General features: G+C 44.1%; 1 protein-coding gene across 2 annotated transcripts in view; it reads left to right on the top strand.

The window, feature by feature from the left end:
- KIF18A (kinesin family member 18A) overlaps nucleotides 1–20943 on the top strand; it is a 116727-nt gene that overhangs the window by 22351 nt on the left and 73433 nt on the right. For both annotated transcript variants that reach the window (XM_045016278.1, XM_045016279.1), the window contains one exon: nucleotides 1393–1590. In XM_045016278.1, coding sequence (XP_044872213.1) covers nucleotides 1393–1590 — 198 coding nt within the window. The remainder of the gene's footprint in view (nucleotides 1–1392; nucleotides 1591–20943) is intronic.

Here is a 20943-nt window from a genome sequence, read left to right as displayed (position 1 = left end):
TGGTCGCAGCTGACCTCGGACCGTTGGTTGCTCGACATAGTATCTTTGAGCTACACCCTGCAGTTTGTGGAGCTCTAGCCTTCTATATTCAAAGGACCACACCATTCTGCAAGTTGACGCAGTTGTTCGTTGTGGTGGCCTACAGGACGAAAGGTCGTCCAGTGTCCGCTCAAAGAATTTCTTCTTGGATGACTGCCTGCATTCGCTGTTGCAGTCAGGCAAGGGTTGCACCTCCTGCAATCGTAACTGCCCATTCAACCAGGGCACAAGCCTCCTCAGCAGGTTTCCTAGCCCAAGTGCCTATCCAGGGCATCTGTAGGGTGGCCACATGCTCGTCCATCCACACATTCACGTACCATTACGCACTTACCCAGCAGGCCCAGGAGGATGTTGGCTTCAGTAGAGCAGTACTGCATGCCTCTAGACTATGAACTCTGAGCCCACCTCTGAGGATACTGCTTGTGAGTCACCTAGAATGGAATTGACATGAGCAAGCACTCAAAGAAGAAAACACAGTTAACTAACTTTTCATAACTGTTCTTTGAGATGTGTTGCTCATGTCAATTCCATTACCCGCCCTCCTACCCCTCTGTCAGAGTTACCAGCAAGAAGGAACCGAGAGCGTAGGGTTGGCAGCACCTATTATACCTACACATGAGTGTGGCACTCCAGAGGATGCTACAGCCAACCCTACGGATACCACTAAGACAAAATCTTTGAGTGTGCACGTGGGCGCATGCGCACACCTAGAATGGAATGGACATGAGCAACACATCTCGAAGGACAACAGTTATGAAAAGGTCAGCAATCGTTTTTTCCACAGTGTGAATGAGCAGGCAATGCTGCTGAGCTACAGTTACTTTCCAGTAACTTCTCTTTACTGAAGATCCGAACAGCCACTCTTTTCCATGGCACTTGGGACTCTACACTGTGAATCTAAAAAGTATTCTGTCTTTTTGGAAGAGACACATTATATTTAAAATGACAATTTACATTATATACATTTCGAAGACAGAAAAGCCATTTTAGTCTGAAGTCTGCAAGACTGATTTGAAAGTGCATTGTGTCTTTAGCAGGTAAACTTGAATTTTTTCCTATTACTATGTAAAGTGGGGTGCATACAATATTAGGACTTATTGGAGGGGAGCAGATAATCTTTGAAATTATCTCACTCTGTCCCTCTCCCCTAAATAGTAATTTCTGCTTAATACTTCAGTATGTACAGAGTGACAACTCCAGGCAGGACATTGTAAACACCTGCACAAACATTTTTATGTAACTATCCTTATGATGTAGAATTGTATTGTCCTTTAAATAAGAGCCATTGCTTGTGGAGAGGTTGATTATTTTTGTTTGGTTTTTTTAAATCCTTGTAATTTGTTTTCTTTATAGATTTATTTAAGGCAGCAAGATAAAACAGCAAGTATCAGTCAAAATGTACGTATTGCCAAAATGTCCCTCATTGACCTGGCAGGATCTGAACGTGCCAGTGCCACAAATTCCAAAGGAGCTCGTTTTAGAGAAGGGACCAACATTAACCGTTCACTGCTAGCTCTTGGAAATGTCATTAATGCATTGGCAGATCCAAAGGTAAGTGCTGCTTTGTTTCAAATACACTAAACATGCACACAGGTCAACTTTTCCTTATACTGTTTAACCAGAAGGAATATCATATTAAAAAGAATACAACCTTGTATTATATTTTCTAATATGTGCACTAATTTAGAAAATATATAAAAACTTCTTTCTCTGTGGATTCTCACTATAGGAATTGTCTGCTATACTTTGCAATCACTGAACAATCTAAAGCGGCTTAACTGTTGTATGGTGAGCGCACATTGAGTGTCGATGTCACATTTCACGTGCACTTATAGGAGGGAGCCTTTTATAAGAGTCCTGAATGCTTCTTGTATCGCTGGTGCTAGCAGTCTGAGTACCAGCATCTTCTTGTCCTTGATTGCCAAATTAGTTTAGTTAGAATTTTTGTAGTAATTAGTTAGCTTAACTATATGTAGTTTTAAAAAATGTTGGGGAAAGCAGTGTGCTAAATTTAGCTTTAGTACATTTATCCAATGAGAAATATGTCCAGGCTTTAAGCATTGTGCTACATGCCTGAATAAAGTGTCACTCTAGGATCCCCTTGTTACATACCTAAAATGCCTTGGAGAGAGAGCGATTTATAAGGGTAAATAAGTTTTTGTTCCTGTCCCACAAACCTTACATCCTAGAATTCATATGTTTTGTAAAAAGAAAGGTTTTTGCCCTCGGGTGTATAATATTCATGTCTCCTATTTGTCACCCTTGCCTGCTTCCCCTATACTAAATTACCTACTGTAGATAAAGAAGAGGCAGGATTGTGTCTCAAGATTCATTAAGTGGCTATTTCTTCTCTGAAGTTTGCTTTAGGTCGTTTTAAATAACACAAAAGAGAAATTGAGACATCACAATAATGAAGTGAAGTTTGTAATATTGCAGCTAAAGAGTATTATTGAGAATCACAGAGTTTGTAAAGTACACATAATTAACAAATTATTAACACATGCAGAATGTGAATGTTTTATGGCTTTCAGTGTTTTATTGCCCTTTCTAGCAAACTTCATTCTTAACCCATTTGTTGTACAATGTTACTTGAACGGGTTGTCAGATCTGTTCACTATTGGAATGTGACCCTGCTACTTCCTGGCTGCTCTTTTAGAACCACTGGGGTTATGTTGTTTGACCATTTCTTCATTGCATTATTTTCCTTCGGTCTCTTCATGGGTTGCCATCTCATCTAGGTAGATTAGTGAAATCCAAGCTTAGGTGAAGGACTCTCTTCTTGTACAGTATTTCTCAATGATGAAATAACATGTCACCATTCAAAGTTTATACCAAAGATAAACCAAACCATTTATCTATCTTTCCCATCTCTTCTCCAAAGCTTCTAAGCATTCAGAGAACCTTGTGTGAATAAACTGAATACAAAAAGAGTATAGCGCTATTCCTGGTAGAGTACCACGCTATTCCAGAACTCATTCTTGTTGTTCATGGCCTTTAGGGAAAAAAGTCAGGGGGAAGTAATATCTGTCCAAATATTACAAAACTAGGATAAAACTATGTAGTCAAGCCTGTTCTGAGCAGGCAGGAGTTGAGGCAGCAAAGCAAACTTAAAATCCATTCCACCAGAGGAATAGCCATTTCTGTGACTCATCTCCATAATTACTCCTGGGGGAATTTTGTGCCACTGCGCAATGCAGAATTTTGCAGAAATTAATGTGTGTGCAGAATTTCCTTTCACCCACAGAAATAGGCTCCAGTGTTTCTGGCCGCCACTAGGGGCTGCTGAACCCCTTCCCTCCCCCCCAGAGCCCAGCTCACACATAGAAGACACTGCCTGGGGGGGTTGGGTGGGGGAAGCTAGAGGGTTTCTGGCAGCTGCAGTTGCCAGCATGCCCTGAGGGAAGGAGACAGCGACACACAGGAAACTCCATGCAAGCCTGGGACTAAAGCATCGGGCAGTTTCTCCCTCCTGGACTCTGGGGGCCAGTGGTGTCTGGGCTGGGGGGCCACAGCGGGGCTCTTGGGGGTAGGTGGGTCAGGACTCTGGGGAGGAGGGGGTGCAGGTATCTAGGCCAGGGTGGCCCTGTGGCTGGGCTCAGGGGGAGAGTGACTGGGTTCTGGGGGTGAGGGGATGTGGGTATCTGGGCAAAGGAGGAGCCCTGCAGCTGGACTCGGGGGAGAGTGTGTGGGTATCTGAGCCAGGGGAATTCCGTGACTGGGGGAGAGGGGTTTGGGTGTATTGGCTGGGCTCTGGTGGGGAGGAGTTGTGGGTGTCTGGCCCCCTGGCTGGGCTCTGGAGGGGCAGAGAAACAGGAACTGGATTGTCGTAGGGGGTTTCTTTAACTCTACTCCTGGGGGGGATTTTTGTGTGTGTCTGTATTATTACAGACATACTTGCTGACAGGTATTTTGAAATAAATTACCAAAATAATTGAAACTGGTGTGATTTATGTAGTGTTGTTTTTGACAAAATTTGCAGAATTTTAAAATATTGTGTGCAGAATTTATTTTTTTGGTGCAGAATACCTCCAGAATTACATAATGTATCCTTTGAAATTTGTAAGTCTGCCGCTTACTTTAAAATTCACTCATTTCATGTATTCAGCTGTACTCTCAACTCTACAGCCAGATCGGAAGTTAATTTCAGGGATAAGTCCTTCAGTCCTTATTTACATAAAGTGCCTTCTTGAGGGATCTGCAGAAGTATCCTCGTGAAGGAGGGAGAGAAGTTACTATTAAAGTTGTCTGAATGTATTGCCTTTTCTTGTCCCTACTAGCCTTCTCTTTCTTGTTTCATTGGATTGCTACTGATCTTGTAGATAAAATTGAGTGAGTGCTTATGGACAGGACCATTTATAACTGCATTGAAACTTAGGATTCAGAATTGAGGGTTGTATATATGTACTGTCATTACAATTGACCAACAGACGTGCCTACCTCCTGTTAAACTGCTTTAGAATCTTTCCATGATTGTGAGCCCTGGCTTGTAACATCTACCACAGTGGCATCCCACATGTGGGCTGGGGCCATTTGTGACCTCTGTGGCCCTTGTGGGCAACTATATTAAGAACTTCAATTTGATTATGAACTGAAGATGTATTCCTGAGCCACACTGCACCTTTTAAGTGTCTGTTGCAAGAGGGAGGAAGTAAGAGGCCCTGCTTCCACAATTGATCCCTTTTTTTATCATAATGGTCCTCTCTGGCCTTGGTATCTGAACTGCTTTCCCTGCAGCCACCCAAAGCAACTTTGATGTGAGGCTAAAGTGCTCTGAACAGCAACTGTTCAGTTCTTGCTACAGCTGCTCCACCTCTCTACCATTGGCCATCTGCTGAGTCACAGGGAATGGAGAAGAGTATCATTGGCTACTTTATTGCCTGTTTCCCTGCTAGGATGTAGGAGCCCCAGGTAGAGCAGGCAAGGAAATCAACTGACTGCCTGAGTGTAGGGAGTGCCTACTGCAGAATGGGTCTTTGCTCCTTCCCTCACCCAGCAGCACTGGAGAGGGGTAAAGAAATAGGCAAGAACCAAACAAAAATGTGAGGGTACGTCTACACTACGGGACTATTCCGATTTTACATAAACCGGTTTAGTAAAACAGATTGTATAAAATCGAGTGCACGTGGCCACACTAAGCACATTAAATCGGTGGTGTGCGTCCACGGTCCGAGGCTAGCATCGATTTCTGGAGCGTTGCACTGTGGGTAGCTATTCCGTAGCTATCCCATAGTTCCCGCAGTCTCCCCCGGCCCTTGGAATTCTGGGTTGAGATCCCAGTGCCTGATGGGGCAAAAATCATTGTCGCGGGTGGTTCTGGGTAAATGTCGTCAGTCACTCCTTCCTCTGGGAAAGCAACGGCAGACAATCATTTCGCGCCCTTTTTCCCTGTATTGCCCTGGCAGATGCCATTAGCATGGCAACCACGGAGCCTGTTTTGCCTTTTGTCACTGTCACCGTATGTGTACTAGATGCCGCTGACAGAGGCGATTCAGCAGCACTACACAGCAGCATTCATTTGCTTTTGCATGATAGCAGAGATGGTTATCAGCCGTTCTGTACCATCTACCATACCATTGTAAATTGGCAATGAGATGATGGTTACCAGTCCTTTTGTGCTGTACCATCTGCTGCTGTCATAGGTGCCCCTGGCTGAGATCGGCCGGGGGTGCAAAAGACAAAAATGGGAATGACTCCCCGAGTCAATCCCTCCTTTATGGTATCTAAAAATAGAATCAGTCCTGCCTAGAGTATGGGGCAAGTGTACTAGAGAACCAGTGTATCAGAGAACCAAAGAGCACAGCAGCTCCGTGTCAGATCCCGCAGAAATGATGAGCTGCATGCCATTCACAGGGGGTGCCCCTGCAACAACCCCACCTGTTGATTCCCTCCTCCCCCAGCCTTCCTGGGCTATCGTTGCAGTGTCCCCCCATTTGTGTGATGAAGTAATAAAGAATGCAGGAATAAGAAATAGTGACTTGTTACTGAGATAAAATGAGGGGAAGGCAGCCTCCAGCTGCTATGATAGTCCAGACAGGACATTAAGCAGTGTGGGGGAGAGGAGCCCAGCATCCCGCTGCTATGATAGTCCAAGCAGTACAGAATCTTTTCTTTACACATGAAGGGCGGGGGCTGATGGAGCTCAGCCCCCTGTTGCTATGATGAAGATGGTTACCAGCCGTTCTGTACCATCTACTGGGAATGATCAGGAGTTTTTTACCCAGACGCCCCCGGCCGACCTCACCGGAGGCCAGCCAGGAGCACTCACGGGCTGATGATGAGGACGGATACCAGTCCTATTGTACTGCACCATCTGCCACAAGGCTGACGATGGATATCAGCCATATTGTACCATCAGCCACCAAGGATGGGGGGCGAGGATGGTGCCGTTGACTGCTGCAGCATCGCATCTATCAGCAGTATTCAGTAAACATAGGGTGACATTTAAGAGTCAAGAGAGGATTTTTTTCCCTTTTACTTCTGGAGGTGGGTGAGGGGGGTAAATTGACGAGCTATGCCCTGAACCACCGCGGACAATGTGTTTGACACTACAGGCATTGGGAGCTCAGCCAAGAATGCAAATACTTTTCGGAGACTGCAGGAACTGTGGGATAGCTTGAGTCCTCAGTCCCCCCTCCCTCCCTCCATGAGCGTCCATTTGATTCTTTGGCTTTCCGTTACGTTTGTCACGCAGCAGTGTGCTGAGTCCCTGCTGTGGCCTCTGTCTGGAGATTTTTTAAAAATGCTTTGGAATTTCGTCTTCTGTAACGGAGCTCTGATGGAACAGATTTGCCTGCCCATACAGCGATCACATCCGTACGGTCCATGCTGGAGCTCTTTTTGGATTTTGATTTCGGACTGCATTGCCACCCGTGCTGATCGGAGCTCCACGCTGGGCAAACAGGAAATGATATTCAAAAGTTCGCGGGGCTTTTCCTGTCTACCTGGCCACTGCATCCGAGTTCAGATTGCACCACTGACCGCTCTGGACAGCACTGTGGGATACCGCCCGGAGGCCAATACCGTCGATTTGCGGCCACACTAACCCTAATCCGATATGGTAATACCGATATTAGCACTACTCCTCTCGTTAGGGAGGAGTACAGAAACCGGTTTAAAGAGCTCTTTATATCGTTATAAAGGGCCTCTTAGTGTGGACGGGTGTGGCGTTAAATCAGTTTAACGCTCCTAAAACCGGTTTAAACGCGTAGTGTAGACTAGGCCTTAGAGTGCTCTGATTTTCTGCTCCAAGACATGTTAGAGAAGCTTGGGGGATGTTATTAACTTGTGCCAGCTGGCTATGGACTTGAGTGTAATGTAATGTTTAAACAACATTGCTGTCTTTTTTTGAAGAGATCCTATGGAATATAAAATATAAAATAAGATGTTAATAAATTACAGCAATTGCATTATGTATTGTATTTTATTACACACACACATAATGTAATTTATTTTTTAGAAACACTGGCATTACCCCTATTAGCTGGCTCCACACTGCAGCATAGTTGTGTGGAGAGTAACATCAAGAGTCTAGTGCCGGGGTTGGCAACCTTTCAGAAGTGGTGTGTCGAGTCTTCATTTATTGACTCTAGTTTAAGGTTTCGTGTGCCAGTAATAATTTTAACATTTTTAGACGGTCTCTTTCTCTAAGTCTATAATATAGAGCTACACTATTGTTTGTATGTAAAGTAAATAAGGTTTTAAAAATGTTTAAGAAGCTTCATTTAAAATTAAATTAAAATGCAGAGTCCCCCGGACCGGTTGCCAGGACCCGGGCAGTGTGAGTGCCACTGAAAATCAGCTCAAGTGCTGCCTTCGGCATGCGTGCCATAGGTTGTCTACCCCTGGTCTAATGTATGCTGGGCATCTCCTAGAGCAGGATCTAGTGAGTGTTATATAAACATGAAGCTCTGCTTCTTTCTGTCTGCTGGAACAGAGAAAAAAGGGTTGTGTTTTTTTTATTTTGGTTTTGTTTTTTTCTCTTCCACCAGCCTTTTCCAACCCTTATCCCCACCTGCCTGGTGCTTAGGGGAGACTGGTCTCTACTCTACTCATTTTAGCCTTTTGTTTTTGAGTTCCAGCATCAGTATGTAATAGACATGATTTTTTGACAATTTCACTGCTGCACAAGTTGTTCTGAACAGCAGTAGAGAAACTGACCAATCTTGCTAATTCCACTCTGTTGCTGATGCTTTGCAAAGCTATGAGCACAGCAATGGATACATCAAAGCTGTCTGCATATTCAGGAAGATGATAGTGCATAAGTTTACATTTGATTCACATTGGAAGGTTATTTTTACAACCATAATATGCTGAGCCAAAATCCTAGTACATAAAATAAATGGGAACACAGGCAAAAACAAATCTGTAATTTAAGAATGAAAAAATATCAGATTATTACAAATGCAAACTAAGATAGTGAGTTGCCATGTCACAAGCAATAGTCCATATTCCAGATCACAGAAATATTTTGGATCCCTTCATTTTTGTAGCATGATGTGTACTAGAATTGTCTTGTCTTTTTCCCAGTGAAGCTATTAAATAACAACTTTTTTTTTTAAACTTGGCCCTGCATTCAGTCAAGAACCTAACTGAAATCTGAAGCAATGTGCTGCAAATTACGCTGAATTTTTTTCACTCTTTTATACTTAGGTTTAAAGAATAGGCTACTTGATCTATTCTCAGTGCTCAGCATTCATGTTAGGTGTTGCAGGACAAGTATTTTCCAAAATAATTGCCCAATTAGTTACCTACTTATTCATAAATGGTCTTTGTTTTTTCAAATCCATAGTTACTGTAAATGTGACTCTTGGATTCTCTCACCTCACCTCTCCTCATATTTCACTGTGACACATGGATTTAGTGTAACAAAATGGAGTGAAAACCAAGAGTAAGAACATACTGCTTAGGGTTGCCACTTTGGTAATTTCACTTGTGGAATAAAAAGTGACTTCATGGCATCATATTGATGAGGCAGGTTTAAGGGGGAATCCCTAAGCAAAGTTAACTGACTTTGTTCGGCTATACCTGCAGCATACGGGATATACTGAGAAAATGGTGGGACTTATAGAAACTCTAATCTGCTAGGATAGCAGGAAGAAAAGGAGAGTTAATTTTATCAATGAGCCTAAATACAGGGAAGAGAAATAAACACAAGGGGGAGAAGGGTATCTGTAAGACAAAACAGGCCAGATTCTTGCTTAGGCAGTTTCAGTATGGCTTCTGTTAACATCGGTAGGAGATGTGCACCAGAGACAGCAGAATATAGCCCTTAGATTTTAGGTTCATGTTTTGTTTTATGCATATGTTTCCTGTGTTCATATTATTTCTCAGGATAATGCCTCACAGCTAGATATGTTTGAGAGAGCAGATTGTTGCTTTGGAGATTTCCATCAAATTACTGGTTACTTTCAGTGTGGAGCATATAGCTAAGTGATGGAGCATCGAATTTTTAAAAACGTTGCAGCTGTAGGCAATTCTCTTCAAAGTTTCATAACCTCTGTGTTGCAGGTGTGATTATTAATTATATGCAAATACTTGAGATTTGCAGATTATCAATAATGGCATGTTAATATAAAGCCCACTTGACAAAAGTATGTAAGTATTCTGTTTCCCCATTGGTAAAATGGGGATAATGAGGCACAGATTGCAATTTGGCTAAGTCACACAACAAATGAGTGACAAAACCTTTATCTCCTGATGCCTAGCATAGTGTCCTATTAATGGACCATGCTGCCTCTTTATTACAAAACTAAAAAGTTTGCAATTCAAATGATAAATCAGATAATAATACAGTGGGGAAACCATAGCTCTAATTTCGACTTTAGTTTTTCCTTTCTGAACCTTTCAAGAAGCTTGGCATCCTAAATGTTGGCAGAGTCTCCAGGGGCTTAATATTTTATTGTTTTCATGCTACCCCATGCTGAGTTTTCAGTAACTGAACAAAGGAGCCATATGCCCATTCTTCTTGGTAACGGAGTCCTGTAACTTGGAGCCTTAAGGACTTAAGATTCCTGTCCTCTATAACCACACATGCTATGTTGGACAAATCTTACATTAACAACACAGTTGTGGGCCCTGAGACCACTGATATACAGTCTTCCAAATGGTTTTAAATAATTGGAGAAAAAAGACTGAGGATATTTTTCCTTCTGGAGTCAAGGCGCATTTCACTCAATGTTTTATGTTTTTGAAAGTTTGTGTCAGGGTGGCTATGTAATTGGTATAGTTGAAAAATGTTACCCCAGCCAAAAGAAAAGCCAGCAAAATGTCTCTCACAGCATGTGGGAGTTTCTCCTCAGGAAATCCTTGTGGCTCACTGTTTCTGTCAAGCAGGGTAATGTGCTTGTAAATTTCATCTGACAGAAAATGTATTGCAACATCAACAGCACCAGAGAACTGCAGAGCTAAATTGTGGAAGAGTAACTGTCAAACCCCTTCAGCAAGCTGTACCATAAAGAAACATGTACTAGGAAGAATAAACCCAATGTGATATGAAATATGAAGGAGTAGCACATGCTAACATCAGTACAAAGGAAATTCCCTCCCCATTCCCTGAGCAGGCAGTGAGGTACAAATATAGTTACTTTCCTCTTCTTGCCCAGTTAACTTGGATAAATTGGGCCAAGAAACACTCATACTTATCTGGCAGGAGGTTAAAACAAAGATAGTTGGACAGTTTATCTAATTTGTGTGTATGTATGTCTGCTCATGTACAAAGAGAGCTGTCAAAGTAGATGATTGCTAATTTTGTTCCTGAATTCTTTTCTCTCCAGCCTGTCACCTCATCTTGTCTTTTTTCTTTCTAGTCAACATTTTTAAAATTACCATTCTTTTTTGTCCTGTTGTCTAAACATTTCTTGACTTGATTACTGTAACCCCTCTTCCTCTCCAGACTCCCTAAAACCCATATCACCCTTCTAAAGTACATCTAAAATGCAGCTGTTAAGGAAGAACTTTATCTACCAGTAAACCCATGTCAATCCTCTCTTTACATCCCTCCTCCAGCTCCTTGCTCCCTAGATCAGGGTTAGGCAAGCTATGGCACACGTGCCAAAGGCGCCACGCGATCTGATTTTCAGTGGCACTCACACTGCCCGGGGTCCTGGCCACCGGTCCGGGGGGCTCTGCATTTTAATTTAATTTTAAATGAAGCTTCTTAAACTTTTTAAAAACCTTATTTACTTTACATACAACAATAGTTTAGTTATATATTATAGATTTATAGAAAGAGACCTTCTAAAAACGTTAAAATTATTACCAGCACGCGAAACCTTAAATTAGAGTGACTAAATGAAGACTCGGCACACCACTTCTGAAAGGTTGCCGACACTTGCCCTAGAGCTATCGCTACGCTTAACTCCTGGGAAAATTCTGTGCACAATATTTTAAAATTCTGCAGATTTTATTTGTCAAAATAACGCTATATAATCACACCAGTTTCAATTATTTTGTTAATTTATTTCAAAATACCTATCAGCAACTATGTCTATAACAATACAGAGACAAAAAAATTCCTCCAGGAATAGTGTGTTAAGGAAACCCCTATGATGATCCAGTTCCTCCCCCGTGAGAGTCCGAGGGGGGGGCAGAAATCCACACTCTTTATCCCCCAAGCCCAGCCACACACTCCCAGGCCAATCACTCGCACGCACCCCCTACTTCCTCCCCACCAAGACCCCAGCTGCGGGCCCCCAGCTCAGACATTTGTGCACGCATACACCCAGAGCCCATGGATCCAGAGGGAGAAACAGCATGATGCTGGGTCCCAGGCTTGTATGGAGTTTCCTGCAGGCTGCCTCCTTCCTTTAGGGCATGCTGAGAGCTGCAGCTGCTCCAAACCCTCCAGCTCCCTCCCTCTTCCCCGGGCAGTGTCTTCTGTGTGCAAGCTGGGCTCTGCTGGGTCCAGTAGCCCGTACTGGCAGCCAGCAGCTCTGTAGCCCATTTCTGTGGAGGAAAAGGAAATTCAGCACAAAAAACATTAATTTCTGTGCAAATTCTACATGTGCAGTGGAGCAGAATTCCCACAGGAATAACACTTCAAGCTAGGGCTGTGATTCCCCTGCTCACGTACACATGCTCACACTTACTTTTATTAAGCTAGCATACATATAAATAGCATTGTAGCCATCGTAGCATGGGTAGCAGCAGTGGCTGAATGGTTGAGCTGGGCCAAGTACATACTTGCACCACATATACCTCTACCCCGATATAAGGCCACCCGATATAACACAAATTTGGATATAATGCGGTAAAGCAGCACTGGGGTGGGGGTAGGGGGAGCTGCGCACTCCGGCGGATCAAATCAAGTTCGATATAATGCAGTAAGGTTTTTTGACTCCCGAGGACAGCGTTATATCGAGGTAGAGGTGTATCTAATATGCTAGACCTCTGCTGTCCTCCTTCAGATCATTCTAATATACTTGTTTCTTCCTCAGTATTCTAAAAAGTTAAATAGTTTTCTCCACTCCATTATTACATTGAGTGAAATCAGGAAAAACTAATTCTACTGAGAGAGAAAAATAAAAAAACTTGCAATCTTCTTTAGGTCTCTGAATGCACTTTAAGACGTACTCATGAAAAGTGCTGTATTAAGAGCTAGGTATTATCTAGTCTTATCTGTCTGGTTCTTAGATTGTATCCAGTGTAGTCGTAGCTGTGTCCGTCCCAGGATGTTAGAGAGACAAGGTGGGTGAGGTAGTATCTTTTATTGGACCAAATTCTGTTGGTGAGAGAGACACGCTTTTGATCCACCCAGAGCTCTTCCCCAGGTCTAGACCTGATGATGTTACTTCACCCACCTTGGTTCTTAGATTGTAAGTGTACTCATAATGGGGCAGGAGATAGTTGGATCCTGTACAGTGCCAAACACACTATTGGTCCTTACCTAATTATATTTAATATCTTTAATAATAACTTACCTAACTACTTTCATTCACTTTCAGAAGTGAACAATCCCAAAATCTTTTCTTATGTTTAAGCAAACTCTCATGACATTTTTAAATAATAAAGTTGATAATGCTAAATGGTTGTGTTTATTGCATAACTGCAGTCCTTAAAAAAGCCTAAAATGCATATTTAATGGAAGACCCCAAAAGAATAACTTCTGCTGTAATCATAAATGCACAGCTGTGGCATCAATCTTTTTGAAGGTGAAGTGCCTCTTGCTGTCTTTGGTTGCTGTACTGTCACCCATTAAGCTGGAGTCCTGATGCTCCAACTCAATATTTTCACATGGTTAGGGCTTTTTTATAATTCTTCTATAGTTAAATGTTTGCAAAGTATTGGCATTAGCCAATGGCACTAATTACTTCATCCTGCTCTTTTGTATTAGTTATAGAATTAGCCAGCAGGAAACTTGTGAAGAAAGAAAAACTAAACATTGTTTCAGTTGTCTCTTAGTTGCATTGGATTTTTGTCATCACTTTATCACAGGATTACAGAATATTCCATAATAAAATAATTCAGTTTTATAGATTAAAATAACTTATTACATTTTTAACACTGCTGCTTGCACTACGTATTCAGGTTCAGTATTAAAAGTGCACTTTGTGTCTTCCCATCATGAGTACTTACAGTACTTTATCTGGAAGGGGGAAAATTCATAGTATAAAATGTGTTGCTAGATAATTTTTGAAGAGCCTTCTGGAAACTTATTAGACGCAGGCAACTCTGCAATAGCAACTGAGAAGCAGGAAGGAGTAGATCCCTGCTAACTGAGGGTATGTCTACACTACCGGCCTGATCAGCGAGCAGCGATTGATCCGGGGGGATCAATTTATCACATCTAGTCTAGATGCGATAAATCAATCACTGAGCGCTCTCCCGTCGACTCCTGTACTCCAGCTCGGCAAGAGGCGAGCCCTGTTGACCTCTTCCTATTTTTTCCTATCTTTCCTTTGTATCAGGATAGTTTGCAGTTGTGCCTTTAATAATGTCTCCTTGAGAAACTGCCAACTCTCCTGAACAACTTTTTCCTTTGGATTTTCTTCCCATCGGACCAGTTCTCAGAGTTTGTTAAAGTCTGTTGTCCTCATTCAGTTGCTCTCATGCTTTCCTTCCTTAGAATTATAAAATCAACATTTCATGTTCATCTTCACTAAATTACCTTTTATTTTCAGATTTGTTACCAATTCCTCCCTGTTGGTCAGAATCAAGTCTAAAATGGCTGTCCCACTCGTTACTTACTCCCTTCCTGAAACAAAAAGTTGCCCCTAATATATATACAAGAACTTAATGGAAATCTTATGTTTTGCCATATTACTTTAACTATCCAGATATCTGTTGGGGAAGTCCCCCATTACTACCAGGTCTTGTGTTTTGGATATTTCTGTTGTTTGTTCTAGAAATGCCTTATCCACCTCTTCTTCCTGATTTGGTGGTCTATAGTAGACCACTACCATGATGCAACTCCTTTTTTATCTTTACCCAGAGACTTTCAACTGGTCTGCCTCTCAACTCTTTCTGGATCTCAGAACAAGTGTATATATTCTTGATATATACTGCATCACCTCTTCCCTTTTTATCCTGCCTGTTCTACCAGAGCAAGCTGTAGCCTTCTCTATCAATATTCCAGTCATGAGACTTATCCTATGAAGTCTCTCGTGCCAATTAAGTCGGCATTCATCTTATGGACTAATACTTCCAGTTCTTCCTGTTTATTCTCTTTACTCCTTTGTTAGGATATAGATATTCAGGCCTGTCTGCAAAGGCCTATACTTTTAAGAATGTAGGTGTATTCTTATCACTAAGCTAGTTATAGAGGTATAAAAGAAAGAATCAAAATCACTGTCTGTCTGTCTAAGGGCCTTCTCTTACTGTGACAGTCTGAGGCCTGGTTCTTGGGCTAAGCCTTTGGCTAAGCAGCAAAGGCAGCCATAAACTGGGAAGTGTATGGTCACATCCTCACATTCCAAACTAGTCGCATTGAAATAAGGTTCTATTGGGCTGTTAGGAATATCAGGACAGGATTGTATTCCTATCAGCTCCAGAGAAAGGGAAGAGCCTAGAAGATGTAAAAGGAAACTTAGTTTGATAGCATCCTGCCTGGCAAGAACTCACTTATCAATAGCTGGGATGTGAAATCCTCGTTTCTGTATTTTCTGTCACTGCAGTCTCCACTTCCCTATTGTTTATCTGTATAATCTCTGTCTGGTTCTGTGATTGTTTCTGTCTGCTGTATAATTAATTTTTGTTGGATGTAAACCAATTAAGGTGGTGGGATATAATTGGTGGAATAATCATGTTACAATATGTTAGGATTGGTTAGTTAAATTTCAGTAAAATGGTTAAGGTATAACTAAGCAGAACTCAAGTTTTACTATATAGTCTGCAGTCAATCAAGAAGTAAGGGAGGAATGGGGGTGGGGGAATTGGAATCATGTTTCGCTAAGGTGAGGGAATGGGAACAGGGACACAGGCAAGGCTCTGTGGTGTCAGAGCTGGGAACGGGGACACTGAGGAAGGAAACTGGAATCATGCTTGCTGGAAGTTCACCCCAATAAACATCGAATTGTTTGCACCTTCGGACTTTGGGTATTGTTGCTCTCTGTTCATGCAAGAAGGACCAGAGAAGTGAAAGGGTGAAGGAATAAGCCCCCTAACATCCTTGTATTTGTGTATAGACGTGAAGGTTTTGAGCAGATTCCCCCATTGATTTCACTTTTGTTGTTCCTATGACCCTATTGAAAATTTCCATATCCTCCCCACTTCCTCTCCCCCTCACCCCCAACATATAGCCCTCTGTCAAGGTTACTTTTTTTATTGCATGCCTGTGGACTTTTGTCACATGCCCTCTTTAAACCTAGTTTAAAGTTCTCCCCTTTACTATAGCCAAACTAGGACTCCTGAAAAGAAATCAGTATAGCTCTAAACTATAAAGCGCTTCACGCTGAAGCAATGTACAAAGTCACTGTGGTTTTCTCAGCTACTGACTTTGAGTTGTCTTGAAATGAAAGTCACCCTGATGCATACTCGATCCAAAGCCCCATCCTCTACTTTGAAGAGTTCCTTGACTGTGTTTTCTCCCAAACCCAGGGAGTAAACATTTCCATAATTTTGTCATTGGGATCATCTCAAAGAAGCGTAATCTAGTGAAAACAAATGTAGCTGAGATTTTCCACTTAAACGTCAGCTTTAAAAGGACTGGATGGATCAGGGTGTGGGATTGATAATGGAATCACTGGTTTAAATTGTAGCCCAGTGTTGTCCTAAACACTGCAAGAAGACTAGACTAGACTCCAGGAATAAGGTTAACTGGGCCACAGCTTTGTCACACATCTGGGAACTATCCAACAATAACTCATCCCTTGCAAGTTATCTTTCGTGTGTAACTCATACCACATGGCAGAAGGCTGTCAGCCCCCCACCCAGTTAACCTAGCACCAGTACTGTTGATGGGACTTGACTGCCCTCATACAAGGGTGGGGGGAGGAGAGAAAGGGTCGTTTCCTTGCTGTACGAGACAACAGGAGCCCCAGCATTCTTCTTATCTGTTTAAGATTCTGGTTTATCCAGTACTATTGAATGAGTATGTACACAGGGAACCTGCTATGTTGTGACAAAATGGATTTTAAAACTTAACCTACCCATGGATCCCTGAACTGCTGAGACGAAGGTGAAAAATCCCATATTTCCTCACTGCCAAACTGACTTGGGCAAAATTCCTTTCCCAGTCCTCAAAAGATGACTAGCATGATGCCCTTACCAAAGTCTAAAAAACCCAGTTTTACTCTAACCCCCATGAGTGTGAAGCATTCTTTCTTTCCTGGCATGGAATAGCAGCCCTGGGCGAGAAGGGTTACAAGTCCTCTTGGATGTACAGGAGCCAATAAATGTGTGCTGCATCCTTCAGCCACGGAGCCCTCCTCAAGCTCAGAAGGAGGAGTGGAAGGGATTTAGGGTTTTATTCCCTTGCTGGCCCAGACAAAGCCACCAAATCTCTAAGGCTACAAGGCCTGTGAGCATTTGGGTCCTGGGTCTATGGGAATCTTACCCTGTGCATTTATTTGGTGCAGGATGAGGTCCTTAGTAGCTACAATCTTATCTGATGGCGATTCAGTGGGTATTGTGAAAAGTTTTTTTCCGAGTGATTGCTCGTGTTGATTCCAAGTACAGTGGAGTCGCATCATAGGTGCATTTAACTTATGCGATTTTAACAAATACGCGCTCGGCAAAACAAAACAAAAAAGAGAAAAACAACAATTTAAATACTGTACCTGTAGTGCGGGTGATTCCGCCTGCCATTCCACTAAATGAGCGTTTGACTATACGTGATTTTCGCCTTACGTGCCGACTTCAGAACCTAACCCCCGCGTAAGATGCGACTCCCCTGTAGGTGTGCACACACTGCATGCATAGTCGTCGGACCGTTTTTCCCCTAGCGGTACCCGTCGGGTCAGCTGTGGAGCTCCCTGGAGTCGTGCCTTCAAGATGTTGTATATAGGTCCCTGCGAACCCGCTGCCTCTTCTGTTCCTTCTTACCACTAGTGATGGCCGTTTGAGCAGCTCTCTTGCTACGGCAAGCGATCCCCTAGTGAACTTTTTCTTGTTGACCCTGTAAATAGTTCAAAACTTAGTATTAGTTAGTCAAGTAGTTTTTACTTATCTTAGATGCATTTCAGTTGGGGAGTTTCCCGCACTGTTTCCCCTCCCAGGGACTGGGGCATGCCTTGGTCTCAAGGGTTTCAGCCATGCAGGTCCTGTCTAAAATCCATGCCAAAGGGAGACCCTCACAACTCCTGTTTAAAGTCTGTGGGGGAAGCCCATCAGACTGATAAGTGTAAAAACTGCAGAGGCTTCTGCCTGAAGACAAAAAAGGAGAGGGACTTCAGGCTGAAATGGCTCCTCGTGGAGTCAGTCCTTCATCCCCAGCCAGCTTCAGCAGCGTCCGACCTCAAGCCCAGCACTTAGGTGCACAGCGCACTAGCCTCGATAACAGAGGCCACACGCCAAAAAAGTACTTGGGCTCCAGGGACCTTCAGCACCACCAGTCCCCAGTGCCGAAGACCTCCTCCGGTGCGAGCACTTGGCACCACTCCCATTTGCTGGTGTCGCACAAAAAGAAGAGGTCAGACAAAGTTTGCTCTCCCACTAAAGCAGTGGAAGGAGGAGGCACCAACAGTGTGCATCCCATGCCGGGACACTCTGCTCCGGCTCCTACCCAGCCAGCACTGTTGGTTCTGGCCTCACAGGGAGGTCTGTCGAGTAAGGTTCTAATGGACTCCCTGGTGCGGGAGGGTTGACAGGAGGATTTAGACCTCCCCTTCATGGAGGACACCTTTTGAGGCAGCCAGAGAGCTCAAAGCAATGACAGCATAGTCCCCCATCCGGACACCAGCACCACTGCAGAGAGGCACTGTGCCCTCTAAGGGCAAGCTGGCGATAATGTGGCACTGCTCGTCCTCACCCCAGCACTATCTCACTCCTCACCGCTTTGGTCGCTGGACTCAGAGTCCTCATCAGAGGCGCAATCATATACCTCTAGGCGAAGCCAGCACTGTTCGTGACACTGCTCCAGACAGGAGGAAAGGCAGCCTTTGCCTATAATGGCATGGCCACCACAGTGGCAGGCACTGGCTCAGTGACCCTTCTGGAACCCGTGGGCCTGCCACCAAGTCCAAAGGCTGGGGTCCAGATCTTTGTCTGTGGTTTCAGAGTCATGGCCCCTTCCATCTTCATCAGTATTTGTTGCCCGTGAACCTCCACATGGATGCGAGTTGGGCATGCAGGTCAGCACCAAAATAGCAGCAGGAGCCGGGGCCAGTACTGAGACAGGCATGGAGGCCAGCACCACTACTGCCATCGCGCAGGGCGCTTCTGTGCAAGGGTATCCCCATAAACCAGAGAGGCAGAAAGATCCAGTGCCCCAAGGGGCATCTTCCCCTGATGAAGTCATGGCAGGCACATCCACCACGCTACCAGCCATGGACAACAGAGCCCACCAGGAGTTGATCACAAGGGTGGCTCAAAATTTGAGCATGCAGGCAGAGGAGGTGGCAGAGGAGACCGACCCCGTGGTTGATATTCTGGTGCCGAAGGATCCCTCGAGGGTGGCTTTGCCTCTCATTAAAACTATCAATAACACTACAAAAGCATTGTGGAAAATGCCCACCTCTTTTTCCCCTGCACGGCAAAAGTGGGGGGGAGTACTTTATATCTTCAGAAGGTTATAAGTATTTGTTCACTCACCCTCAGCCAAACACTGGTGGTGGAGGTGGCCAACCAGAAGGAAAGACAGAGGGGTCGGTCCCAGCTGTCCAAGTCCAAGGTGGCTAGGAAGCTGGACCTCTTTGGTAGGAAGGTATACTCTACGGGGGGCTCCAGCTTCAAGTTCCCAACCAACAGACAGTCCTCAGCTGCTATAGTTTTAATTCCTGGAACACATTGTCCAAATGTAAAACAACTTCTTCCGGCAGACTCCTGCTCTGAATTTGCTGCTGTCCTGGAGGAAGGCAAGGTTGTAGCGAGGACCTCCTTACAGGTCTCCTTAAACTCAGCAGTCTGTACTATGGCAACAGCCATAGCTATGAGAAGAAGCTCATGGCTTCAGGGATCAGGACTCCTTCATGAGCCTCAGCAGATCATTCAGGACTTGCCCTTTGACTGTGTAGGGCTCTTCTCAGAGCAAACAGACACTAAGCTCCACAACCTAAAGGATTCAAGGGCAACTCTGAAGTCCTCTGGGCTTCATACACCAGCCTCCCAAAGAAAGCATTTTAAACCACAGCCTGCTCCTCGCTTCTACCCAGCTCTGCCTAGGCAGGATTATAGCAGGAAGCAGGGCAGAAGTAACAGACAGAGGCCCTCTCAATCCTCCTCTAACCAGGGCCAGGGCTCAGTGAAGCATCCTCCAGCAACTAAGCTAAACTTTTGAGGGTGCGCCCGAGGGCGACGCACCGGTTCAGATCCCGGATTCCTTCCCTTCATGAATTGTCTATTCCATTTCTACCATGCCTGGGCACAAATCACCTCAGACCAATGGGTCTTGAGTGCGGTAGAATTGGGATATTCTCTCCAATTCTGCTCCCTCCCGCCTTCCTATCCTCCTTCCCTGACCCTCTTCAGCGAACGCTCCTACAACTCAGGGTGATAGAGGAGGTCCTTCTAGAATTCGGGGGAGGGGATTTTATTCCCAGTATTTCCTAATCCCGAAGGCCAAGGGTGGGTTCAGACCTATTTTAGACCTGCGAAACCTCAACAAATTCATGAAGAAGATAAAGTTACTCATGGTCTCCCTTGCCTCCATCATCCCCTCTCTGGATCTGGGGGACTGGTACACCACCCTCGACTTGAAGGACACGTATTTTCACTTGTCCATAGTCCCGCCCCATGTTGGTTCCTCTGCTTTGTGATCAGCAACACTCGCTATCAGTTTACAGTTCTCCTCTTTGGCCTCTTGGTGGACACCCGAGGAGCCGTCAAGTGCATGGCAGTCATGGCAGCCTTCCTGCGGAAGCGGCAAGTACAGGTATTTCCATACCTTGATGACTGGCTAATTTAAGGCTACTCCAGGGCCCAAGTGGAGGCCCATGTGAGCCTAGTTCGGACAATGTTCCACAGGCTCAGCCTGATACTGAATGTGGCAAAGTCGACCCTAAACCCAACTCAGAGAATAGAGTTGATCAATGCTCTCCTGGACTTTGGTCAAGCCAGGGCTTTCCTTCCAAACACTTGCTTTCCCCAGTGGGCACCATCATAAAGGAACTCAGGCGATACCCACTACTACGGCACGGAATTGCCTGAAGCTGCTCAACCATATGGCTGCATATACGTATGTAAAAGCGGCAAAGAATTCTGTGACACTTTATAGACTAACAAACGTTTTGGAGCATGAGCTTTCATGGGTGAATACCCACTTCGTCGGATGCATGTAGTGGAAATTTCCAGAGGCAGGTAAAAATATGCAAG

The sequence above is a fragment of the Mauremys mutica genome, chromosome 4 (genome assembly GCF_020497125.1).
Source record: "Mauremys mutica isolate MM-2020 ecotype Southern chromosome 4, ASM2049712v1, whole genome shotgun sequence".
In the NCBI taxonomy this organism is placed as follows: Eukaryota; Metazoa; Chordata; order Testudines; family Geoemydidae; genus Mauremys; species Mauremys mutica.
Note: the sequence above shows the minus strand (reverse complement) of the source record. Positions and strands in the feature narration are given on the sequence as shown.